This window comes from Bombus huntii, chromosome 10, assembly GCF_024542735.1.
Source record: "Bombus huntii isolate Logan2020A chromosome 10, iyBomHunt1.1, whole genome shotgun sequence".
Taxonomy (NCBI): domain Eukaryota; kingdom Metazoa; phylum Arthropoda; class Insecta; order Hymenoptera; family Apidae; genus Bombus; species Bombus huntii.
The window spans coordinates 2120378-2145509 of record NC_066247.1 but is presented as its reverse complement, the minus strand read 5'-3'; the positions used below and the strand labels follow the sequence as shown (position 1 = coordinate 2145509).

General features: G+C 35.5%; 7 protein-coding genes and 1 long non-coding RNA gene across 15 annotated transcripts in view; 5 read left to right on the top strand and 3 right to left on the bottom strand.

Moving 5' to 3' along the window:
• LOC126870746 (uncharacterized) overlaps window positions 1-25132 on the top strand; it is a 118096-nt gene that overhangs the window by 2689 nt on the left and 90275 nt on the right. The window lies entirely within an intron of this gene.
• Window positions 81-2248, top strand: LOC126870745 (26S proteasome non-ATPase regulatory subunit 4). Of its 2 annotated transcripts, none has more exons than XM_050628768.1 (6): window positions 81-246; window positions 678-818; window positions 898-1009; window positions 1089-1463; window positions 1543-1831; window positions 1912-2248. In XM_050628768.1, the coding sequence occupies exons 1-6, from the start codon at window positions 221-223 to the stop codon at window positions 2133-2135; spliced, it is 1167 nt and encodes a 388-aa protein (XP_050484725.1). In that variant the 5' UTR covers window positions 81-220; the 3' UTR covers window positions 2136-2248. The 2 variants fall into 2 exon arrangements, with proteins under 2 accessions (XP_050484725.1, XP_050484726.1); XM_050628769.1 differs by having other exon boundaries at window positions 99-246; window positions 592-818.
• On the top strand, window positions 2404-5082 carry LOC126870735 (rhotekin-like). Of its 2 annotated transcripts, none has more exons than XM_050628754.1 (4): window positions 2404-2584; window positions 3570-3760; window positions 3843-4539; window positions 4618-5082. In XM_050628754.1, exons 1-4 carry the CDS (start codon window positions 2438-2440, stop codon window positions 4948-4950), a joined length of 1368 nt encoding a protein of 455 aa, XP_050484711.1. In that variant the 5' UTR covers window positions 2404-2437; the 3' UTR covers window positions 4951-5082. The 2 variants fall into 2 exon arrangements, with proteins under 2 accessions (XP_050484711.1, XP_050484712.1); XM_050628755.1 differs by having other exon boundaries at window positions 2406-2584; window positions 3846-4539.
• Window positions 4937-7029, bottom strand: LOC126870762 (HIG1 domain family member 2A, mitochondrial). Of its 6 annotated transcripts, none has more exons than XR_007691424.1 (4): window positions 5700-6004; window positions 5455-5613; window positions 5088-5292; window positions 4937-5009 (listed from the first exon to the last, which is right to left on the bottom strand). XR_007691424.1 is itself a non-coding variant. In XM_050628802.1 (4 exons), the coding sequence occupies exons 2-4, from the start codon at window positions 5845-5847 to the stop codon at window positions 5270-5272; spliced, it is 330 nt and encodes a 109-aa protein (XP_050484759.1). In that variant the 5' UTR covers window positions 5848-5865; window positions 6905-7029; the 3' UTR covers window positions 4937-5269. The 6 variants fall into 6 exon arrangements, 5 of the variants coding, with proteins under 5 accessions (XP_050484759.1, XP_050484757.1, XP_050484756.1 ...); XM_050628802.1 differs by adding an exon at window positions 6905-7029 and having other exon boundaries at window positions 4937-5292; window positions 5700-5865; XM_050628800.1 differs by adding an exon at window positions 6165-6313 and having other exon boundaries at window positions 4937-5292; window positions 5700-5865.
• LOC126870725 (NHL repeat-containing protein 2) lies at window positions 6297-9996 on the top strand. Its single transcript, XM_050628709.1, has 9 exons — window positions 6297-6468; window positions 7357-7523; window positions 7615-7774; window positions 7854-8269; window positions 8344-8573; window positions 8658-8883; window positions 8989-9186; window positions 9260-9373; window positions 9456-9996. Exons 1-9 carry the CDS (start codon window positions 6297-6299, stop codon window positions 9861-9863), a joined length of 2091 nt encoding a protein of 696 aa, XP_050484666.1. The 3' UTR covers window positions 9864-9996.
• On the bottom strand, window positions 10196-12796 carry LOC126870765 (MORN repeat-containing protein 5). The gene is made up of 4 exons (XM_050628805.1): window positions 12679-12796; window positions 11461-11647; window positions 10477-10636; window positions 10196-10412 (listed from the first exon to the last, which is right to left on the bottom strand). Exons 1-4 carry the CDS (start codon window positions 12794-12796, stop codon window positions 10197-10199), a joined length of 681 nt encoding a protein of 226 aa, XP_050484762.1. The 3' UTR covers window position 10196.
• On the top strand, window positions 15542-24019 carry LOC126870709 (mucin-3A). Its single transcript, XM_050628658.1, has 4 exons — window positions 15542-15681; window positions 16599-16917; window positions 17324-22024; window positions 22378-24019. The coding sequence occupies exons 1-4, from the start codon at window positions 15545-15547 to the stop codon at window positions 22687-22689; spliced, it is 5469 nt and encodes a 1822-aa protein (XP_050484615.1). The 5' UTR covers window positions 15542-15544; the 3' UTR covers window positions 22690-24019.
• LOC126870768 (uncharacterized) lies at window positions 22527-25062 on the bottom strand. Its single transcript, XR_007691440.1, has 3 exons — window positions 24595-25062; window positions 24028-24241; window positions 22527-22675 (listed from the first exon to the last, which is right to left on the bottom strand). It is a non-coding gene; the product is annotated as an uncharacterized LOC126870768 (long non-coding RNA).

The window sequence follows — 25132 nt, the reverse complement described above, 5'->3', positions numbered from 1 at the left end:
ATATCATTTTTCTCCATTTCAGCCAATGATTATTGATTAACTATATTTATTTTGAATACATTAATATCTGAAACTTTTCGTAAAACATACAATCAAGTAAATCAAAAAGGTAAAACGAAACGGAACGGAACGGAATGAAATGGGTCGAGACAGAAAATTATCTGTAAATATGACAGAGCGGAACGAAATGGAATGAAACGTTTTAGTAATTGGAACCAAGATGGTACTGGAAAGTACGATGATATGGTAAGCTTTTGATATTTATTCGTTGTAAGCTTGCAAGAGGCGTTATATTTTTTGCGTTCTTAATTTATCTTCTTAATTTTCATTGAATTTCATATCATTATATTTCTACGCCTTCTAACGGCAACTATTTTGGCAATTTGTAAACGATAGGATGAGTGACAGTGCAAAGTTGAAATACTTCATAGTATATTCACGATTAACTTTTCCTTCTTGAATTAAATCTAGCGAAAGTAAAATTTAATTTTAAATTTAATTGCAAATGAGATATTTGCAATTACAAATATGATGAGCGATAAGTAAATTGCGATATAAATATTTCGATTTGTATAAATCAATCTTGTACAGGTTATGTGACTAAGATAAAATAGTTTCCTTTAAATCTGTTCACGAAACGTTTATCGTTTCGTTCACACATTTTGGAATACTTATAGTGTCGACAACAGCGATTATATGAGAAATGGAGATTTTTTACCGACACGACTGCAAGCACAACAGGATGCTGTTAATTTGGTTTGTCATTCAAAAACGCGCTCGAATCCTGAAAACAATGTTGGCTTGATAACACTAGCTAAGTATGTTAAATCATATCCTATATACCAGTGGTAGAAAATATTTGTTATTTTTTCATTTAAACTTTATTCTTCTAAACAGTGTTGAAGTGTTAGCTACACTTACTAGCGATGTGGGCAGGATTTTATCAAAACTCCATCAAGTCCAACCAAATGGTAATCTATGTTTAATAACAGGAATCCGAATTGCACATGTGAGTATATTAATTATCCTTATGTTGTGTTATACAAAGTTTATAATTATAATGTCTGTGAACAAAAATAAATCGACAGTTGGCACTGAAACATCGTCAAGGTAAAAATCATAAAATGCGTATTGTGGCCTTCATTGGTAGTCCCATAGAAATTGATGAGAAAGAACTTGTGAAATTAGCAAAAAGATTAAAAAAGGAAAAAGTTAATGTGGATGTGATTAGTTTTGGTGAAGAAAGCATTAATAATGAAGTGCTGACAGCTTTCATCAATGCTCTGAATGGAAAGGATGGAACAGGGAGCCATTTGGTCACAGTTCCACCTGGGCCACATTTGTCTGATGCATTGATTTCTTCTCCTATAATTCAAGGAGAAGATGGAATGGGTGGCACAGGCATGGGAGGATCTGCTTATGAGTTTGGTGTTGATCCAAATGAAGATCCAGAATTGGCATTGGTTTGTTATTTTGCAATTGTGCTTCTTAATAAAACTCCCACTCTTTGTTTTATTTACCACCTTCATCCTATATATATAGGCATTGCGCGTTTCAATGGAAGAACAACGGCAGCGTCAAGAGGATGAAGCGCGACGCGCACAAGCTAATGAAGCGGCTACAAATAAACCGCCAGAAACGATTAAAGAAGTACATAACGAAGAGGCAATGTTAAAGCGCGCACTCGCTATGTCACTCGAGGGTGCAGAAACTTCGTCTTCAACTGCTGACAATACTGCTACTCCTGCTAACATAAATGCACCGGATTTTGCGCGTATGACCGAAGAGGAACAAATTGCTTTTGCAATGCAGATGTCTATGCAAGATCAACGTACGAAAATTATCCTTATATAACTATTTATATCTACGTACACGTGTGTGCACATTATTATTATCTATTTTGTTTTATAGAAGAACTTGAATCTCTCAAAGAGGAAGCAATGGAAGTTGAAGAGGATTATGCTGCTGTTATGTCTGATCCAGCATTTTTACAATCAGTTTTGGAAAATTTACCAGGTGTTGATCCTCATTCGGAAGCCGTCCGCCAAGCCGTTGGGTCTCTTCAACAGAACAAAGATAAAGATAAAGAAAGAGAGAAAGAGAAGGACAAAGACAAGGACAAGGATAAAAAATAAAAAAATTATGCTCATTATTCTACATCATTACAAATGCCCTTACTTTATATTAATTGCTGTTCGAATGTGAATATCTACATATATACCAAATATAAGTTTCAGATTTTCCAAAAGTTTATTTAACATTTTTTATACCTTATACTAAATATTTTTATAGCTTTGTCAATTGATTTTTTTGTACGCAATAATTTTTTCTTAATTTTCCCTTCCCTACATCTTTCCTTTACATATTTTTGCAATAGCCGAGAGACTGAAACCACGGTCATTTGAAATCGCTGAAAAAACAGTAATGAACCTTCAAAATGGCGCCACGTAGAAAAAGTATTGGCTCTCTACGCGTTCCACTAACTGACAGTTTAAACAAAGAAAATAATTATTTACGTTCGTTAAGTGATTTTCAAGCACGAGTTCGCAGACGAGAAAGTATTCGAAATTATAAAAATGTAGCTGTGAGTAAATATTCGATTATCTATAGAATTTTATTATTTACTATACGTTGTGTCTTATAATATTTCCTATTTTATCAAGATTTTATTATTAAAAAGTAGAAATTGCCTTCATTCATCTTAATGTTTTGAAACAGGCTATATTATTGACATTTGTTAAATATTATTTTAAAATTGTTAATTATCGTTAAAAAAGCATAGGTTATGTTTGACATTTGAAAGAGCCGTTAAAGGACTAAATGTATATGTATAAAATCTAAATTAAAATAAGATATGTATTCAATTTTCTACATAGTAAATTTTCTAAAGATATATTTAAATATTTAATTATAGCATTTTTAATAAATAGAATTCTTTCAATTATATACATTACTTATTTATGTTTTCGAAGGTATTTAATACAAATACAAATAATTTTTATTTCTATCGTCAACAAAAAAAATGTTGCAGTTTTAAAATTTTAGTCGTTCATAATTAGCAATTGTCACGTTAAATAATCTATAACGCGCATTCTAATTTTAGCGTAATTGTTATTTTAAATGTTACCTTGGAATAAGGTTGACGAATGGAGAAATTTCGGAAACTGATCTTTTGTTTCATGTCTTGCATGATAATTTATTGAAATTAGAATTTTTTAAAGATACGTAGATAATATTTAGATATTAGTATTCTTTACTATCATGTAGTAGTATTTCTGTATTCTTATATATATGCATAAGTGAAAGAGATAATTACGGAATAAAGTAACATCAAGAGGTTGTTAAACATTTAATTCATTATTATGAATTAAAGCTTTTCAAAATATTTACTGCATGTTCCTTTGAAATAGTTTGTACACATAAAAAGTCCTATATGATACACATGCATTCATCGTTTCTTACAGTTAATTGATTTGTTTTCTTCTGGAAAATATAAGTTAAATTATAAATGTTTTCTGCTCAATCCGTGTTCTTTTCACGTTATAAAAATATAATGTTTTCCATTTTAGGAATATGATTTGGAGCAAAAAATTAAATTGGAAACTAAAATAAAAGAAGGCTCTTCCAGATTGTTGGCTGCTGCGCGGCATCCTGCACAAAGTTTGGAGGCTGCACGTGCTTTATTTACTTCTAACAAACGGATGTCGGCCTATATGGTTGAGTTAGAAAACCGAGGAAAAGATGCATCGTTGAAAACGAGGTACTGGTCTATTTATAAAAATATGTTGTAAATAGGAATACACGGAAATACGTATAATACTATTTAACTTTGTATGTTTCAGCAGTTCGGATAGCAAGGGCAAATTATCTATCTCGGATCTTAGATTTCCTTTGATGTGGAGAGATTCTGATTACTTTAAAAACCGTGGAGATTATCGAAGATTTGCAATTTTTTGTATAGTTCGAATTGGCGCAGAAGTTCAGGACACGAGTTTACTTTTTCCAATCGATAGAAAGCAAACGGATATTAGTTTTCCTGACGTTTTATTATTCAGTAACGTATCAGCTGAATTTGAATTATCTTTGGAAGTTTATAGTCATATTTTGCAAGAAGACCTTAGTATTGCCAGCACTCCGAGAAAGATTAGAAGAACTATTCATTCTTCAATTTCGAAAACAGTAGGTCGAAAGTTTGCGGCCGCTCTACGAAATGAAAATGAGTCTAATAAAGCACCACAGTTTGAGTTACTGGCTTACGCAAAGATGACCCTTAACGATACCAATGAGAATATACGTTCACATGATCTAATATTAAACAATTTTGGTAGTAAAGCTAATGCATTGCCGCTTTTCGGACATTTTTGCTGTCGTTTAGCTGTTCAACCGTATTACATCGATAAGGAAGTTTGTGCTGGATTCGCAATTATAAATAATCGACGATGCTGGATACGATTACGAAGTTTCCAAATTGAAGTTTGGAAATCGAAGAAATGTTTGGAAAAATTAGAAAAACCTACGTGTACGATTTGTGTAAACAAGGTAAAATGAAACTTTGGATTATATCTTTTTAAATTTTCTATCGATATTGAATATGATTATAATATTGTTATATTTCAGGAAACTATTGTCCGCCGATCGAAATCAACGAAAAATCAATTACGTATAATCAATCACCTAAATGGTAACGAGATGCGTGATGTTATAGAATTATATTCGAACGAAGATGTTCAAGAATGGTTTGAAAAATTGGAAACATGCATTAAAGAATATGTCAGATGGAAACATGCAGCGATAACAGTTCAACAAATTCCACATTCCGAGTATTCGAATGAAAATATAAATATAATGAATACTTTTAATGGAAGAAACAAACGACACCGATCTCTTTATGACGAAACTTCTTTAACAGATAATATTTGTAGGGAAGAAAACATACTTTGCTCTACATAAAAGTTTTATTTCAAGTATATTAATATTTTCTAAGTAATAAAAATTATAGTTATTAAAACCTGTGAATAATATAAGAATAAAAATTGTAAAAATTTGAATATATAGAAATGCCAATTTTATTTTTAGAACCGACTTACCTATGCATTTTTTCGAGAATAGGTATTTTAAATATATCACCTAAATTTCTCTTTAAATATTATAATAATGCATCAATGATAGTATACTCTCATACCATTATTCATTTCATTAAAATCTTATAGGTATTTCTTCAATAAGATTTGTCATTTGACATTTGTGTAAACGAACTTAATAAAATTATTCATAATATTGGATTGTTAACTCCTAACAATAAAGAATAATTTTTAAACAGTTTCAATAGTTCATAAAACTTTCATGTTATGCTTTTCTGATCAAATAAAAAATGCAGTTGACTATAATTGACTACTATAGTTTTTACATGATTACTATTAAATAAATCTTTGTATAATAATTATACATCAGTACTTGGTTTTTTCCCCATAACTATGAGTCCACCAACCATGGCTATAATAGTGAAAGCTTGTGCTGCAACTCGACTACGCATCATATATTGCGCCATTTGACTATTCCCTATAAAAGTATTGTACAAGCCATAACTCAGAGCAGCTACAGTTGCTGTAGCACCTGAAATAAGATATTTGACATAAAATTTTTAAATTGTAAATATATAAATCAAATAATGAAGTGACATTTTTGGAGGTTATAGTTACCTATAGGTACTAAAGGATTCTCTTTGAATTTTTGTATTGCTCCTTTCGGCTGTTTGATATTAGCATTTTCATTCAACTCAGTACGTACTACTTGAATCCATTCTAATTCATCTAACGTTTTTTGATCTTTTGTTGTACCTGCCAGCATTTTTTATTATGTGATAAACTGCAAAGAATCAACTAATTTAGTATATAAAGGACAAATGTCAAGATCGAACTTCACTCGCAAACAGAAGAATATATTTTATGTAACTGACAAACTTTATTGTATACGTTATTTCAAACTATATGGCTTTAAATACATGTTTTACCTATTAATCTATATAATTTTCTAATTAAATGTGATAGTACTATACCGTTGTAAGGCGAGTTTATAAAATGCGTGTTCATAGAAATAACCAATCAGACCTGTATTCCTTTGCCTAGCCAATTTCTTATCTGTACTATGCGTATGTAATTACTTACATGGGTTTGGAATCCCCTCCATCAATATGTTGTCCCTACTATTTATAACGTACTACTTCTTTTTCTCTATTGTTTGTGCTATTCCATGATATTTTAAATTGTTGAATTTATTTTAATAACGAAAGTCGATACATGGAACAAAATATGAATGTGCAGGACATAGTAGAAGAATTGATAGAAATTGGTATGGAAATCGCCAAAAGTCAAAGTTTAGAATTGTCGATTAACAGAAAAGAGGAATTGGTATTACGGCATATTAAAGCGTTTTCAAAGAAGGAATCGCGGATCATCGATTTTCAACCAGGTTAATGATTTCACGTTTATTTTATTACTCGATGTTTTATACAGTGAACGTTTCTTGTGATATGTGTATTCTATTCGAATATTAGTTGCATTAAGCTTATTCAATTTATGAGACTTGATTGCGATGTTGATTATTTATGATCTATAGTTTCTAAACTTTGAAGGTAATTCTGTATATGCATATAAGATCTTTATGCTAGAAGCTAATTTGAATATGTATTTTATTTAGTCATATTAACTTATCTATCGATTTTGAAATTCTCATATCAAAGATTTTATATAACTTTGGTTTTCGTCAGGCAAAGAGTATTGTACGTGAGAGTTGTAAGTGAAATGTTTAAGAAATCCAACGAACAAAGTATGAAGAATATTAGGGGGGTAAATACACCAAGATCGAATCGGTCATTACATTCAAATAATGAGAATATTTTACTTACGGAAGAGGAGATACGCGAATACTTCAAGCTCGTAGAATACGAAAAAATGCTTGATCAAGAATTGTCCAATTTGAGGATGGAAGAGACAGAATTTCGTTCAACTCAAGAAACTATGGATTTATTACATAAATACAATGATATTAAAGATGTAACTCAAATGGTTCTAGGTGCAATAGCTGTAGCAAATAAAACTACAATTAGGAATCTGTATAAACAATATGATTTGTCACTGGAAGAAGATTAAACATTCACATTTTTTCATATATGACATATATGTACCTACATTATTTTTTTTCTGTTACCCACCCTTTATATATGATTTCTTTATATGATTTTTTTCCTATACTTAAAATTTAATATTTGTCATTTGTTATATTAATTTTGTATATTAACATTGTTATAGTAATTTTGTAATAAAATTTCCAAACAAGCTTCTTGTTTAAATATGCTAGGTTTGGAATGGTTCAATGTCGCAGAAGGATTATCTATATATCAACATCTTAAAGGAAAAATAGTTATTTTGGATTTCTTTACATATTGTTGCATCAATTGTATGCACGTTTTATCAGATTTAGATGTTCTTGAGAAACTGTTTTCAATTCAGGATGGCCTTGTTATTGTTAGTATATACAAGATATACTATAAAATATGCAACAATTAACTACGTAAGATCAATAGTCGAACAATATAATACCATTATTTTCCTACAGGTTGGAGTACACAGTGCAAAATTTTCAAACGAAAAAAATTCAAAAAAATTATTGTCAGCAGTACAGAGGTATAATATAAAACATCCAGTTGTAAATGACACTAAAATGTCAATGTGGCGTTACTTAGGAATCGTATGTTGGCCAACATTAGTAATGTTAGGTAATGATCGTATATTTACATCTATAGGTGACAATTATCTTCAGAGACGCATCAAACAAACAACTTATTCCCCTATTAGGTCCTACTGGCGAATTACTTGCAGTTTTTGTAGGAGAAGGACACAGAGATGAATTGATAATACATGTAGGCGTAGCGTTAACTTATTTCAGATCATTAAATAAAATTCATACAAATGATATTCCTTTGCAATTGGCACAACATTTATTGCCTGTTGGAACTGGAAACATTTTGTTTCCAAGTAAGTTGGAGATCCTTCAAAATGAGCAAGGAGAAAGTTTGGTTATTGCTGATACAGGCCACAACAGAATTTTAGTAACGGATACTACAGGAAATGTGCAACACATTATTGGTGGTCCTAATCCGGATTTCAAAGATGGAGATTTTGAAACTGCAAAGTTTAATGCACCTCAGGGAGTGTCTACGTTTGGCAGTTTGATTTATGTAGCCGACACTAAAAATCACGCAATTAGGAAGGTAATAGTTTAAACTGTCAAATGTGAAATTGTCTTTTTGATACGATGTACGTATAATCAATATTTTTTTTTTAGATAGACCTGATGAGAAGAATAGTGATTACTATTGCTGGTACCGGTATTAAAGGTCACGATTACGTCGGAGGTAAAATCGGTAAAGATCAAGTTTTATCTTCACCATGGGATTTGGCTGTTTATAAACACAAACATGATAACAATATCACACCCATATTGTTAATTGCAATGGCTGGTAATCATCAGATTTGGGCACTCTTCTTGGAAGATACTATTTGGTGGAAAAATAAGTAACATCAAAATTATTTTAATATGTATGAAAGTTCCTTTTTCCATCAATGAGAATCGTATATTTTATTCGTAAATTTGTCTAGAAAATACAATGAGGGTACTTGTCTGGCGATAGTAGGAAGTGGCACGGAGGAAAATCGCAACAATACGTATCCTCACTCGGCTGGTTTAGCGCAACCGTCTGGTATAACTATTGCCGAAGAACTAAAGCTTGCCGTTTTTGCCGACAGTGAAAGCAGTTCTATTAGGAGTATAAATTTACAAACTGGACAAGTTTCCGCCATTTGTGGTGGAAGTAGAGATCCATTGGTATGTTTGAATGCATACGAATTAATTTCAACGATTTCCGATAAGCGAAGATTCTTCTTAATTAATCGAACAATAACTATAATATTGATAATCATGATATCACAGGATCTGCATGGTTATGGAGACTTAGACGGTGTAAACTATTCGGTAAAGCTTCAACATCCTTTGGGTATAACATGGCATCCGAAAGAAAAAATTATTTATATAACAGACACTTACAATCATAAAATCAAGATAATCAATGTAACCACTAAGCATTGTAAAACCTTATATGGTGGTGGAATACCACATGATATCTATTTAGTATGTTGTTTATAAAAGAAGTTTTATAGTTATCAATTTAATCATGTATTTATGAATTCTTTATAATTTATAGTTCGATGAACCTAGCGGTATCGCTATAAGTCCAGAAAAAGGTCTCATATTCGTAGCTGACACTAATAATCACGCTGTGAAAATGATGGATACGGAAAAGGGAAACATTACTACGGTAAGTTATTACACATTTTAGAGCACAGATGTTAAAAATAAAACTGACCGAATAAGTTAACAGTTTGTTCATTACGTTTTAGTTACCGATAAATATCCCAATAATCGAAGATGACAATAATTACAAGAATATTTATTTCTTCGATACTACCATCAGCGAAACAGGCGGTAAATTAAACGTCTTGTTCAGTATAAATTTTTCCGACCGTGATTTAAAGTTAAATTCGGATGCACCACAGAGGTGGGCTATGAATTTGACAACGAATAGTACTAGATGGATAGCTGCGGAAAATTGTGGAGAACTTTCAAGTCCAATAAATTTAAAATTTTTTAAAGGAAATGAAACACACGAGGTGCGTGTAACTTTGGATATAGTTGCCTGTAAAACTACCGAGTGTATATCAAAAAAATTGTTAGTAGTGTACCGTGTACATCAAGTACCAGATGGTTCCACTGTTGTAACAGAAAAAAGAAAGGTTATTGTTAAATAGTAAATACATTTTTATTTCCATTTCTCTTTTTTTACCCAATATCGAGTATAAAATGATTAATCATATGTTGTAATTTAACCGTGCATGTGCGTCACAGAAATAAACGGGTACAAACGTTCATTTACAAGCCCAAGATAGAGTTGAAAACCTGATTTCTTTCCGAAGTATCCTTTACATTCCTGTTTTAATCAACGAAATTCAACGAGACTCTCAATAAGATTTTGGAAATGTTTATTTCTTTCATTAGTTAGAGTCTTCTCTTTGCAATCTGAACGAAAGGTGGTCAGTCTTAAAGGAAATAGAGGTAGGGATGATTAAAATTGATGTTTGCAATTATTTAATTTTTGTGTATTTTTGCTTGCACCTTTTCCACCAAGGTTCGAAAGACTCATTCGAAAATGGTAATAACGTTGAAAGAAACTTTGTGTTAAATTTGTCGGGAAACCAATTTTCGTAAAGGTCTTTCCGATTTCCGGTTGGCTCAGACCACGCCTTCTGACAGTTCTTCTGTATCCAGCGAGTGAATTTGGTATTTGGTATTTCAAGTACCTTTGAATATTTGGAAAATTTAATAAATTATCGTATAACAGACTTTTCTTTTCGACGTATGTACCTTCTTCGAGTCTTGGTGGGATACAATATGATATTTACATGGGTTAAAAATTCCAATGCCTGCATCGTAGCACGTAGGGGGAATAAGAAATTCGTTTCGATCGTTTGTGCGTAATGTTGCTCCACCAGGTCTCAATCCGTGTTTAATGCACGTTTGATATCTAAAAGATATTGGTTTAACGAAAGACATATTTTTCTTCCTTTCTTAGCCCCCCTTCCCTTCACAAGTGAAGTAAGTTTCTTAAGATACGTTGACGCAGTGTAGTTTATTTTTAATTGTAATATCCGTAGTATTTTATTTTAGTCAATTACTGCAAATTACTTGCAAATTAGTTGCTTTCAGAAGAATGATCGGGACATAATTGAATGGTTTCGAGAAGCACGGATTTAATTCATTTTTCTGTACGTGAATACACTTTGTAAACAATATATACACGTTACATTTATTGGAAAAATCTAAGGAATTTTACTTTATTTAATATTTTACGTTATAGGACACATATGATGCGAGTAAAATAATGGAAGTAACGAAAAGCATTTAACCTGTACTAAACCTGTATATCACCAAGTTCTAATACGTGTGGCTATAATAGTGTAAATGTTTAAATGAGATCATATATTATCTATGCGTTAATTGACGCAACTTCTTATTCCCCATAAAAAAACATGTTAATTCATTTGTGTTAAAAAATTAATTTACTAACGACCTTCATTGATCGATGCATTAAAAATTATATGTTCCTATTAAAACAAAATATCGGCGATCTTCGCATGTCCTGTACGTATCTACCTACAAAAAAAAAAGATGATTTACAACAAGTTACGATCCTCTTGAAATCATTCAATCACTTTTTCATACAGCAAATTAATAATCTATGACTGATTTCTAATAACAGATCAAAACGGGACAACCTACAGATCGACGAGCTTTATCATTATCTTTAATCTCTAAAATATCTTCAGGAATGGAACGTGTTCTACCAACCGTCTGTCAGGGAATCTGCAGTAGTCCCAGTTATGGCTACGAAAAATTAATCCATCGTTAAAGGTATATCGTTTGTCCTTACATTCACCTTGCGACCAAATTCCATCTATTCTTTGTAGGCGAGGAAAATATAAGCTACCATGCCCATGAAATGTACCGTCGCGAAACTCTCCTTCAAAAATGGCATCTATTACGAGCAAATAGATTCGGTTCATTTACTGAAATGAGGCTGAATTGCAGAAGAAGGGGACTAAAGGAGCAAGTGACCTAACGGTAGAAAAAATAAGATATGTGTATATATATATATATATATATATATATATATATATATATATATATATATATATATATATATATATATATATATATATATATATATATATATATATATATATATATATATATATATATATATATATATATATATATATATATATATATATCGAAGAAATTCCGTTTTCACATTATCTATCAGAAGATCTATTTTATGGTCTTTAAGGTATTATCACACGAATATAATATTTATAAAAAAAAGGACATGTTTGGTTGTCCCTTCGCAAAAGACTCGTTTCTTTAAATAAACCAACCATATATATATATATATATATATATATATATAGAGAGAGAGAGAGAGAGAGACGAAGCGAGAGAAAAAGAAGAAGAGAAAGAATAAACGTGTGCGCATGTGTATGTATGTACGGCGTTGGTGAAATTTGTATGGCGAATGTATGTATTTTAAGACCGGGATTCTTAAGCCTATGGGTAAATGAAAAACGCGTACAAACTCTAGAACACGAAGCGACGAAAATGGTCGCGTAACGGTACGTGTCGACTTACGCGCGAGAAATGCTCAATGTCGTGCTCAAAAACCAGTACATGTGCTGTACATACATACTTCTTAGACACAATTATTGGAGTTAGCATGTACATCTTAGAAGACTTAATTCCGAGCTCCGCAAAGGATAACATTCGTATCTCGCATACGCACACGATGCTCTCTGGTTCATGCTTTTTCTTTTATTATTTACACTTCACCACCTGCGTTTTATTTCCTATTATGGTTGTTTCTTTCTTTCCTTTTTTTTTTTTCTTTTTCTCTACTCTTCCTACAGCGCCTTTTACCTTCTGCTTCTTTCTTTTCCCGAACGATTCATAGAGGAAGGTGCAAAGTAACGCATTCGAGATCCTTCTGTAATACTTGTTGGTAGCTATACTAACTGTGCGGCAGAACGAATTTGCCAATTCCCTCCATTCCTAGTACGTTCCAAGTGCCCCTGTATTCGCTTCCATCGACGAAACGCGTTTCTTCTCCGGAATTCTTCGATTGCACGTTCATGTTGCGTGTGTTCGGCCTCTTCTCTATCGGTCTTGTAATTTTGACGCGATATCCGAATAATATGGATGATATAAACGCAAACGAAATATTATAGCGTTACCATAGAAAAACGTCTCAAATCGAAATACTATATCGTTTCAATTATTTCCACGATATCGAGTATGACGCGAAGTTCCCTTAGATTGATCCAAAGCATTTTTCATTCGACCATTCGATCGATCGTCGACACTCGTGCTTTTTCATACAGTTGTCTCTGTTACGTACTCTTTGTAATTCTGCTCTTTCTTTGTAATTTAATTAACGAATTACATGTATCTTTTCGACGTGGAATTTGGGAAAAAGCAGAACAATAAGATCGCGCGGTATTTTTACGATGGCAATTTTGTCTGCCACCGCGAAATTATTTATTTCCAATATCCGTCGCAACCTGTACGCGTTAAGAATATCAAGTTATCCTGAATTTCAACTATGCGATAAACAATTACGGTTTCTGCTATGATCGTGGAATTTCAACTCATGACCGATGACGAACGATCGTGGTACCACAGGCAAAATTACACGATAGAATTTGTAGAATCTCGTTTGTATTTCCTATATGTCATTCTACTCTTGTGATACTTTCGCGATTTTTGGGCAGCAGGTCAAGTCGGTCGAATATTTCTTAAAACAGTCGGAGAACAGAGTGGAAAGGGAAGTAGAATAAACGAATACCGTTAAGCGCTCGTCACACTGTTTCTCATCGTAGAATAGATAGAAATAAGATACGTGCACACATATATAAAAACAAAGTATTTTGCATCTTTTGTCACGATATGAACATTTAAAAAACGAAGAAAGAAGAAAGACGAAGACAGTGACGCGTGTCTACGTACTTCGACGAAAGTAGCTTCTACAAAATTTCTTTCGTTACAAATTACGTATCATCGCGAAGGCAACTTATTCAGTCGATGTACCGTTAATCGCTGTTAATTTCTTCCGGCTAAATATCATTTTACTGGCTTAAATACATTAGGATATTACATTGGCTGTAACGAATTACGAAATGAAAAAATAAAAGAGAAGTTAATATCACTTTCGTAGAAAGAAATGGAAGTTCGTAGAAGAAACGTGGAAGAACGGTGTCACGACCATATTTATCACGAAATATAATAATATCGTGGCAATGATCGATCGACGACGAGCAAATGGTTCATTCGGTTTTCTTTTTAAACAAAGAACACGCAGTTTTTATCTGGAAATGCAAAAACGACGCATCGCTCGGTCCACGAATTCGAAGCATCGGTTGCGATCTTTTATTCCACGTTCGATTTACATCTCCTTTTACCCGCGTAACTCAGCTCTACACGTTGGTCCTTCAACTTCATACTATCCCTCCTTCTTTTCTCTTTCTTCCTTTTTCTTTCGATATATATTCCCATGTATTCCGACATTCGTCTGTCCCCCCGCGTAAACCGTTCCAACCAACATCTCCACTCTCCAAGTTCACCCTTTCTCCATCTTTTCGTTCGAAGACTATGTTCCCCCTCTTCGATCGCTTTTCTTTCTCAGTCCGATGCACTCGTCTTAACCGAGGATTCGAGCACGTAGTACGCGCTCGTCCAAGGTAGAAGACAGTAGAGACGGCAGGTGATACGGGAAGAAATACAGATCTGCGCGCGCGCTGTCAAGAAGACACGGCAAAGGATAAAAAGAGAAAAAAGAAACGTAGACAGCGGGAAAAAGGAAGAGGGCAAAAGTCGAACGCACGCAGTGTTAATCTTCGCAAGAGTATTCCTTTAAATCACGTTTTTAATCGAGGTAGTTCAATTTATCGTCACGATATTTACCCTTGTACAGAGCTGCATAAGTATCTCGATCGATCGCTGTTCGTTAAACGCTACGATATTGCCACTGTACTAGAAACAATCGTCGATATAGATACGATGAACGTTAGCCGAAGGGAGCATTCGGTAGGCAGGATATCTTCGAACGGCGAAGAAATACAATTAACGCGCTTAAGAGCGCGAATAACGCGGTTTTCGTTCGACGAAACATCTCATTTATCATATTCTCTAGATTTTCGGCATTGTCGTCGACATTCGTCGATCGCACGTTTCCTCGTAGTCTCGTTGTACGCTCCTTTCTTCGTACGACACACGCCGGTGTATCCCGATATCTCGGCAAATCCAGATATTCCGGATCGAGTGGAATAAGTTTCTTACTTTCGACGCAAACGATCGAATATATATTCTCTTTTTAATTTTACTCCTTTTTTATCAGTGGTAGTTACATTAGTCGATTAGCCGCGAAGAAAGCTTTAATTTAGTTGGAAAGTTTACGTGCTTACGGTGAAATAATTAAATACGATTAACGATCACTGTTTAGTAATTCGATCGATAGGTTTCAAGTGAATTTCGATAAAAGTCGTTCGCAAGCTGCGCTCGAGTAAATCGCGATTTACTCAGCGATTTATAACACGACGGAGAACCGGTCGTCGTGTTAAGGCGATGATCCGTAAGAGGGTAACGAGGAACCGTAGGGTCGTTCACCTAAAAGAAAACAGACTCGTCCCCCGTTTATTTCTGCCGATCTATTTTCACCATCATTTTTCTATCATATAGATGGTGTTTACTATGACCTGGCATACACCTGTCTACCGTATTATTGCTAGTCGGTGTTCGCGTTTTACGTAGACAGGTAAATCAATCACTCCTTGATGATTTGTCCTTTATTGATTGCAGATCGTACAAGAGGAGAAGCGTTAGAGATATGTCGTTGGAATCGTCTCATGCTACTTTGACGACACTCGTGCTATGGGCATGTTTAAGTTTCAGCCTGGCTTCGGAACGCCCACTTGCAGAAAGCACCACAACCGTGTTGCTGCCTATGAAATATTTTAAATCTAGGTCAGTATTTCAGTGTTTCGTGCATAAATCGAACGTTCGACGGGAAGCACAACGATAAATAACGACCAGCTGTAACCAGGAGCGTGCTTGCTTCGTAGAATAGCCGATGTAGCGATTCGAGATCGTTATTGGAAAAGAATCTAAGAAAGCAAGCTAGAAACGGAGGAGTAAAAAGCTCGTAAAGATCGTAAGAGAGATGCGAAAGATTCTTAACCGAGTTCCGCAGCCGATGTTGCGAAATGTATATCGCGAAGAACAAGTAGTAGATCGATTAAACGATAGCGAAATTACCGTTAACGTTTCCTCTGTATTTTTACGTCACTTTATATGTCTGTCTTTCCTTTTACGTTTTCATCGTGTGTCTTTAGTTCGCTTAAACGTACAGTCGTTCGTAAAAATACTGTTCGTTGGATATTAAGTTGAAATTGCAATTTTGTAATACGGTAAAAGCCTGATTGTACGATTTGATCGTGACACACATTCTTTGCATACTGGAATAACCACTTTATAAATATCAATATTAAAGGGAAAGAAGAACGTTCGAATAAAAACGTAACAATTTCTTCCAATTTCTATTTCCGTATCCCAGTTTTTCTTTTACAAGAGAACTTTCGCGTTATCCAACGTTTTCATTTACATCCGAATCTCGCGCCAATTAATATTACAATAATCGTTCGTTCGGTTGATCGGGTAATCAAGAGTCTAATGTATTTCGTAGGTACGAAATGTACGTACGAAGCACGATAATGACAAGTTCGACTAATTGGCATGCACGATCCTGTGCCAGACGGTCTGCCGATGGTCTGGTATACATCACGTTTAGCTCGAGAAGAATCGGTATTCCAATGGGTTGCGACTCGTTCGATGATTTTAGTTTGCAGAAGTTTCACGTATTTATAATTCCCTGGAATTTCTAGGGCGGACACGTATCAGGCAATATCGGGCATATCTAAAGAATCGAAAGATACGAAGAACCAGGTTGTTCGTGCAACGGGAAACAACAGGTCACCTGGTTCGGTCGCAGTCAATTTTCATCGATTGCCACCGTCACCGGCGAATTTGCTGAAACCCGATGGATTTCAATTTTACACGTACAACGAGAGAGGCGATATGATCACGAGGCAAATGACTATGCAAGAGATTCAAGCTTTAATCGCGAGTGGAGGTCCGGATCATTCTAACATGGAGATTCAAGAGCCCCAAAAAGCTGAGGATATACTTACGGGAGGAAAGAAGGTAAAGTAAGATCCGAGTTCTTAGAATGGGTGGTTGGTTAAACCGAGAAAATAGAAAATTCGGCTGTCTTGTAAGAAACATTCGAGTATAAGAGCGAAAATTGAAAGAAATTACTTCAATTTGTTTAAGATCTTTTCGTTATCCGTCTCGGTTCTAAGATTTATATCTTTCTTGTTGCTTCTATGATTTATGTAGCATAGGCTTCTAACGAACAATCGCCTATCCTAATACGTATTTTACATCGACGAAATAATATTTAACTTGCTTTAATTACGTCTTTCAGTGCCTAATATCGTGCATTTACGCCAAGTTTTATGCATTATCTCACTGCTTGGTCTTTAAACGTATTACCGTTTCTTAGTTTTGCAGAAGTAACGAGGTAACGTTATGTTAAAATCTTTTCTAGGTTATGGACGTGGTGGAAAAAGTGCAAAGCGTACTGAAAAGCGCTATGGATAAACCGTTATCGACGCTCTCTGGCTCGCACCCGATGATCCCAGAAAACGTAAACGTCGAGTGGAGCAATATTTTACCAGCTATTTTAGCCGGTGACAAATACGGAAATAAGGTCGAAGAAAGCCACTACGTTGAAAAGCCAACATCGAAACCGTCGTCATCTGCCAGCTATGTCATACACAAACAGAATGATTCGGTTTCCGATTCGCTCAAGCCTGACATAAGTGAAACGGTTGCACAGGCGAAACCCGACGATACTAACAAATACACAAACGAACGAAACGAGCAAACCAAGAAGAACGGAACGCTGCCGACAATTGCTACGAAACCTACGACTATCTCTTATACGGAGAAATTAATGATCCCGGTATCTGTCATCACGACTGAGCAAAATGTCGAATTGATGGCTCACAATCGTTATACCACTCAGAGTTCCATTTTGCATAAGGTGACTGGAGCGTCACCGTTGTCAGAAAGTACTACTACTTACGGATCTAACGTTCGGGACGAAGAAAACCTGGCGTCCACAAGTGCTATTACAAAACCAACAACCATCGGCGTTTCTGTTTCATCGACCATAGGCGAGTCCATCAAAAACGGTCACGATAACATCGGTCTAACGACGAGTGAAACGTTAGAGGCAAAATATAACACATCGCACATCGATGAAACTGTTACCGATCAGACCGATTCGTTGGTAACACAAACGAAGACGAAACCAACGACCGATATTTCGAGCCAGGAATACGATAAAGTTCCATTGAAAACGCAGACACCGTCCATGATGGAAGCGAATCAAGTTCAAGACACTAAGGAACCGTTTAGCAAATTGCCATCGCAGTCTTCTCCACCGTTTACCAAACCGCCGTTACAATTTTCTGTATCTTTTACGAAATTGCCACCGCAGTCTTCTGTATCGTCCACGAGTACTCCTGCAAGTACAAATAAATATAGAACAACAACATTGGTACCATCGACGACGATACACGACACAGTAACCAAACCAAGTGATCGCTTAAGCGAGCCGATCGAGCCTCCAAAATCTTCTCCATCTATGGAGCTGGTGAATTCTTTATCAAACGTGATCAGTCAAATCTCCAACGACGTTTCTCCCGTGTTATCTTCCTCTTTCGGGTTCCAGTCGATTCCCAGCGAAAACGAGGGAAAACGTAATGACAGTTCTGAAATTACAACGCATCCTTCCACGACCAACGATAACCGACTAGAAAATGCGAATAATACGTCCGAAGAACGTATACAGGAATCGTCTAGCGAAATGACGATGAAGTTCGATCCTGATCACGAGAAGATTTCTTCCATTACTATATCCGCGCCGATTGTATCGACGAGTACGACAGAGCTCGATAAAACGGCAAACGTTTCGGATATTTCGACGAAATCTGATAGCATACACGTATCGAGTGTTCAGACAAATGCGACAGAGCCAACGACGAATATTAACGAGACACCGGTTACTAGTTCCAACTTTTTACAAGCGATAGCGCTTATCGAGAATATGCTTCATACCGCCTCACCTGCAACGAATAGACCCGTTATCGAGTCAATCACCTTGCCGACCGATTTATCGGAGAATTTGTTACCTAACACTGTAGCAAGCTCGCTCATCGCTGATTCTTATTTATCCAATTCGAAGACAAACGAAACACAAGCTGTATTCAAGGAGACAACAGTGTCATCTCCTGAGAAGCTCAACTCAACAGAGACTGTTACGTCAAATTCGGAGTTGTCTACATCGGTTAACGAGGATAGCACGAATGATACAACGAAGAAAGGGTCGACAAACGAGAATGAAATTTATCGAACGTCGACAACAAAGGACGATCTGTTTACCGACCAGCAGAAAATTGAATCTTCGCTATTAAAAAACGAACTGTCCACCGCTTCGGAAACTACGACAGCTTCGGTAGCGTCATCTATCCTTGATGCTACTGTAAAAACTACCGTCGCGGATGGAATGTCAACTTCCTTCGCGAATAACGCGTTTAACGAACAGACATCGACTTACGAGACGACAATATCGAGTAACGAGGCTTCGACAAGTACGAACACAGGAACCATAATTGCGAATGCTGAAAATATTACCGAGGGAGCATCGCAGAACAATGATAAAACTTCTACAACATACCTGGAATACACGACAGAAACGTCGTCAGAACAAGACAAACAAACATTTACGTATCAAACCGTGATAGATGAATTGTCGAAGAACTTGAGCGAATCTAGCACGGTCATCGCAAATTTGTCTAACGCAGAGGAGCATCCAGTGGAGAGTTCGACAGACAAAATCGTACTGCAAAGTCCTTTAAAGAAAACTGAAGAGCAGACGAAGAATGATACGGTTCACACGATCGTGAACCAACAGAAGATCAACATTTCGGAAAACACGACCATGAACCAACACGAAACTGACATCTTGAACAACGCAACTATGAATGAACATAAAATTAATATTTTGAACGACACAACCGCGAACCAACACAAAATTAACTTTTTGAACAGCACAGCGGTAAACCAACATAAAATGAACATTTTGAACAACGCAACCGCGAATCAGCATAAAACGAACATTTTGAACAACGCAACCGCGAATCAGCATAAAACGAACATTTTGAACAACGCAACCGCGAATCAGCATAAAACGAACATTTTGAACAACGCAACCGCGAATCAGCATAAAACGAACATTTTGAACAACGCAACCGCGAATCAGCATAAAACGAACATTTTGAACAACACAACCGTGAGTCAACATAAAACGAACATTTTGAGCAACGCAACCGTGAGTCAACATAAAACGAACATTTTGAGCAACGCAACCGCGAATCAGCATAAAACGAACATTTTGAACAACGCAACCGTGAACCAACAAAAAATTAACATTGCGAATAACACAATCGCGAGCCAACATAAAATGAACATTTTGAATAACACAGATGTGAACGAACTTAATATTTTAAATATTAATAAAATTAATATTTTGACTAATACACCCGAGAATCAACATAAGATCGATATTTTGAACAACACAACCACGACACCTCTCAGCGATACGAAATCTTCCGTTGTCTCGTCTACTCCTGGATCGATAACCACTGCTCTAAATTCTATCACGGAGGAATCAAACGAGATCAAAGGTAGTACGATGAATTCGGTAGATTGGAACAGATCGGAGAACAAAACAAAAATTCCCATTGAAATATATTCGTACAAGAGTAATGTCAGTATGAATAACTCAATAGGAACGCAGTTGTTGGGAGCCGCAAGTAAATTACACAATAACGAGTCGCACATAAATCAGAAGATGAATGATTCGCCAAGTTCGACGTTACAGAGCAAAACGAATAACACGAGCATAAATCAGCACACGTGGCAGCGGATATCGTTGCACCAAGTAATTCCATCGTCGACGGAATTCATCACGGGATCTACCACGTCGACGAAACACTTCGAGGCATCGACATCGACAATGTCGACGATAGTGGACGCGAGTTCGACAAAATATCCCTCAAATTATCAATCGACTCCCGTGAACAAAGCGGAATCGACTGTTTCCCTAAATGCCTCGAAAAGCGTCGGCGGATTGGATACTAGCACGAGCAACGCGAGTGCCGATATTATCAATTTTTCGAGGCTTTGTAACGAACTAGCAATTAAGTTTTGGGTCGCGGCGAACAGCGGATTGAGTACTGGAAGATCGCTCGTTCTTTCACCGTTTGGCATGACTAGCCTGTTGGCGATGATCTTCCTCGGTGCTCGAGGATCAACGTCAGACCAGATGAACGAAATACTTGGACTCGACAATGTGGCCACTTTCAACCCGCATCTTATTTTCCAGAACGTAACGGACACGGTGAGCTTGGCGAGGCACCAAGGTATCGCGAACGCGGCGTTTGTCCGCGAATTATTTGCGGATAAAGCTAAGGTGAGAAGATTGTTGCCGTTCTATAAGGAGCAAGCTCAACAATTTTACGAAGGATTGGTGACCGAAGTAAATTTCGCTACTATCAGTGATCTCGTGCGTCGCCGAACCAATCTATTGATTAGGAAACAGACTGGAGGTAGAATAAAGGATTTCGTGAAGAGCAACACGGTTCCTCTAAGATCACCGCTGGCTACAATTTCAGCAAATGTGTTTCAGACGGATTGCAACACAAGTTCCGCGAGTACAACAGGTCGAGACGGGGAATTATACTTCGCTGTCTCAGCTGCTCATAGATTGAGGAAGTTGATCCCCGTTCCGGCTACCGTTTGGCGATCGAACGTTCTTGCCGGTTATGAGCCCAGTTTGGATGCGACTGTTAGTGCTATCGGAAGTGTGGATAAGCTCGTTTCGACCATATTTCTCGTACCAGGTCAACAAGGTCATGCTGCACCCGGCGATACTTTGGATCGACTCGAACAAAGGTTTATCAAAGAAGCTTTTCAAGATGGAGCTTGGGATAAGCTGCTGAAGGTTCTTATACCTAGACCGAGCCTGGAATTACAAGTACCCAAATTTAGTCATCGGTCCATTGTGAACGCTACTGCTGCTTTGAAGAGGATGGGACTCGATCAGCTGTTTTCGACTAACGCTGACTTCAAAGGGATCAATGGAATTGGAAATCGTCTCTTCTTGTCCGACGTTTTACAGGTAATTCTACAGGTTACTGGTAGTTACACAGGGTGTCGTACACTCTGTCGAACACTTACTCTGTCGTTCATAAGTGTCTAAACACTTTAGTCACTCTGTAATGGCAGTGCGTGGATTTTGCCAAGGTTTACAAATCAATGACAAATTAATGATTAGATGCACCAGTTCCTAAGTCAGTCCTATAAGATCATCAGAGTATAAGCCTAAAGCAAAAACGCAATACAAATTCATTAATTCAATTTATTCGAAAAAATCTTGCGATGGAATATTTTCAAGTTGTTTCTCTAAATTTTCTTAATTCACGGTAAACATATTCTATATATGCTACTTACTCTATAATTGGTCATTTCTAGATGAATCTATTCAGTACGTGCGGCGATGAAAACATCGCTAATGGACGACATCACATGGAAATTTATCCAGCAAGTCCTACTTTACGAAATTCTCGACACATCGACGAACAAACATTCCGTAGAATAAGACGGACAGTCAATATGGAGCCGGCAAACTATCGTACAGTTTCGTTCAAGGAACGAATGAGAACTGTAGAAAGATCAGAAGAGAAACCGAGATTGAAATTGGACCAGCCGTTCCTTTATTTCGTACGGCACAATCCAACGGGTCTCATACTTCATATAGGCCGTTTCAATCCTAGGTTAATATAAAATTAGGACGTAATGCTAGCTTCGTCTCTATGTAATACTTGTGTAGTTAACCTCGCGTATTCTTATATACATATTCTTTCTTATATACATATGTATAATCGCATTAGATATTTCACGCGAGTGTTGCCACATTTATTATCTTTAACCCTTTAGCAGTGTAATCTGAGAGAGATTCAGGCATGCCGTCGAATAACGCAATTATTAATATTTATTTCGTCCAATGAAAATCCGAACGTATGTATCTTTTTGTATTTGATAGAGTAAGGTAGGTCTATTTGATATTTCAGTCAAGTGCGAAATTCGGATATGAACAATTTTTAAGCGAGTGTGTCACTTTAGTGTGTCATTTTAGCTAATCGTTATTAGCTTAGTTTTAGTGTTTTTTTATTTACAATACGTTCAATCGACTGATTTAGGGGGACAAGAATTCCAATATAAGTGACGAATGTTATAGCGTAATGTTGCTTATACTATTTACTACATACAGGATGATTTTAAAGTCGCGGTACGCCCGGGAAAGTAAGTTAAATATATATACAATTGATCTTTTTCGTATGAGGGTTCGTTTTCGAGAAAACAAAATTCGAAAGTTTAAGTATACCTGCACTTCGAAATCGTCCTGTATAATTAATATAATATCGTCGACGACGATTTAAATAATAATCTATGAAGCAGTATCACAAATGCTCGTGTGTTACCATCAGGAAACTTAGGAGTTTCATATCCAAATCGCAATTCCAAACTGATCATATCCAAAATGCAATTTAACCAAGTTTGAGCAATTCCTTTGTTGGCAAAATTCTTGTAAAATCTTCATTGTCACGATATGCATATGTTTGCCAAATCATATTCATTAAATTAATTTAAAATTAATTCAGAAAATGCTCTCGCAACGCGTTATTAATATCATTGTTCTCATTATGTATATAATGTATTCGATTTTTATTGCATTGGATACCTAACCCTCCTGCGCTCTTTAGGTTATTTTCGACTGAATCTTATTTTTCTATCGTTACAAAAATTCTTAAGTGTGTAGGAAATAAGAGACAATCGTCGTTAACGTATGTAATTTCAATGGTATTCTAATTATTTTCTTAAAACATTAAAAGCTCTTTTCCGATTGAAACGAAAGCGACATCAAGATATGAGAAACTCGAAGATTGCAGCAGGGTTAACTTACGCGTCTATGTTGATAACGACAATAACAATTGTTTTAAATGCAAATTTATTTTGTTCACTTGGATTTCGTGCGCTAGGACAAAATTAAATACAATGGAAATTATTTTTAAAAATAAAATCATTCAGTTAAAAAGAAATATGTATTACTTGATTACGCACCATTAGAAAGGCACAACCTTCCACAGGATCCGATACTTCGTGATTTTATGATCCAATAAGTAATTCACACGATTACTTGTAATACTCGTATTACAATATTCGTGATAACAAAAATTTTTCCTGAATTCATCATTAATGGACCGTGACGACCTCTTGAATTTCACAGTCCCTCTACTATTTCGAAGTTTTCTTCGCCATCAAGCAATTCATTGGTCTTCATAAAAGAAAACCAAAGCATTAAAATAAATACATAAAAAGAATACATTATTTAAAGATAAAACAATAGTCAACGTTAAAATAGTCCTGAAAGCTTATTATACGAGTTACTAGAAATCTGATAGCAAAAGAAGCAATAAAAAAAAAGAAGATAATCAAATAATACATTATTATAATAATAATGATAATAATTTATTTTTATTTCGGCCTCTCAGACCTAGAAGTGGATTTGGTTTACAATTGTTTACACTCAACTCTCCATATCTTTTATACTTAAAACATTTACGCACTAATCTAATCGTAATTTACTTAACCTAATAGATTATAATAAAGCAATAAACAAAAGAATACCTTAATTATACGAAGTTAACAATAGGGTAGTTTTAAGCGATGAAGAAATGACTACGAAAATGCCACGTAATGGAAGAGAAATATGTATCTGTTACAGAGTGACACGGAAACACACCTAATCGCTCTGATATTCGACACTAAACTAGACCCCGCGCGGCGGGTTAGCCGGCGAATTTCGGTTGACGAGGAGTGGGGAGTGGAAGACTCGCAGGTAAGTCAAGCGTGCACGAATAAGTTGTCAAATTCCCAGAAAAGATATGTTTTCAATAGCGAGTGTATTATGTTTCAAATAAAGAAAAAAGAAATAAGATGTGTGTAGAAAATAAACGCTCAATGTTTACTTAGTTTACTAATACTAGAAAATAACACTCACAATAATATAGTTCCCATGAAAACAATTTATGGATTTAAAAAATAGAATATCTACGCTTAGAAATTTAGTGTATATACATATACATACAGTGATAATTTTATTTGATTAAATAAAGTTGATTTAATAGATAGAAAGATTAAAAATAATATGATTAAGGTTAAATAT

Excerpts from the sequence above, each read along its gene's own strand:
- LOC126870745 (XM_050628768.1), top strand. The coding sequence starts at position 221 with ATGGTACTGGAAAGTACGATGATATG. Across the intron at positions 1,464-1,542 it reads AAGATCCAGAATTGGCATTG|GCATTGCGCGTTTCAATGGA; the intron begins GTTTGTTATTTT and ends CTATATATATAG. Across the intron at positions 1,832-1,911 it reads GATGTCTATGCAAGATCAAC|AAGAACTTGAATCTCTCAAA; the intron begins GTACGAAAATTA and ends TTTGTTTTATAG.
- LOC126870735 (XM_050628754.1), top strand. The coding sequence starts at position 2,438 with ATGGCGCCACGTAGAAAAAGTATTGGCTCTCTACGCGTTCCACTAACT. Across the intron at positions 2,585-3,569 it reads GAAATTATAAAAATGTAGCT|GAATATGATTTGGAGCAAAA; the intron begins GTGAGTAAATAT and ends TTTCCATTTTAG. Across the intron at positions 4,540-4,617 it reads GTACGATTTGTGTAAACAAG|GAAACTATTGTCCGCCGATC; the intron begins GTAAAATGAAAC and ends GTTATATTTCAG.
- LOC126870762 (XM_050628802.1), bottom strand. The coding sequence starts at position 5,847 with ATGCTGGCAGGTACAACAAAAGATCAAAAAACGTTAGATGAATTAGAA. Across the intron at positions 5,614-5,699 it reads GAATCCTTTAGTACCTATAG|GTGCTACAGCAACTGTAGCT; the intron begins GTAACTATAACC and ends ATCTTATTTCAG. Across the intron at positions 5,293-5,454 it reads AGTTATGGGGAAAAAACCAA|GAGTTAACAATCCAATATTA; the intron begins GTACTGATGTAT and ends CTTTATTGTTAG.
- LOC126870725 (XM_050628709.1), top strand. The coding sequence starts at position 6,297 with ATGGAACAAAATATGAATGTGCAGGACATAGTAGAAGAATTGATAGAA. Across the intron at positions 6,469-7,356 it reads GATCATCGATTTTCAACCAG|GTTTGGAATGGTTCAATGTC; the intron begins GTTAATGATTTC and ends TAAATATGCTAG. Across the intron at positions 7,524-7,614 it reads TTCAGGATGGCCTTGTTATT|GTTGGAGTACACAGTGCAAA; the intron begins GTTAGTATATAC and ends ATTTTCCTACAG.
- LOC126870765 (XM_050628805.1), bottom strand. The coding sequence starts at position 12,796 with ATGAACGTGCAATCGAAGAATTCCGGAGAAGAAACGCGTTTCGTCGAT. Across the intron at positions 11,648-12,678 it reads CAAATTCGTTCTGCCGCACA|ATGCCATTTTTGAAGGAGAG; the intron begins GTTAGTATAGCT and ends TGCTCGTAATAG. Across the intron at positions 10,637-11,460 it reads TGCAGATTCCCTGACAGACG|ATATCAAACGTGCATTAAAC; the intron begins GTTGGTAGAACA and ends AATATCTTTTAG.
- LOC126870709 (XM_050628658.1), top strand. The coding sequence starts at position 15,545 with ATGTCGTTGGAATCGTCTCATGCTACTTTGACGACACTCGTGCTATGG. Across the intron at positions 15,682-16,598 it reads ATGAAATATTTTAAATCTAG|GGCGGACACGTATCAGGCAA; the intron begins GTCAGTATTTCA and ends TGGAATTTCTAG. Across the intron at positions 16,918-17,323 it reads TACTTACGGGAGGAAAGAAG|GTTATGGACGTGGTGGAAAA; the intron begins GTAAAGTAAGAT and ends AATCTTTTCTAG.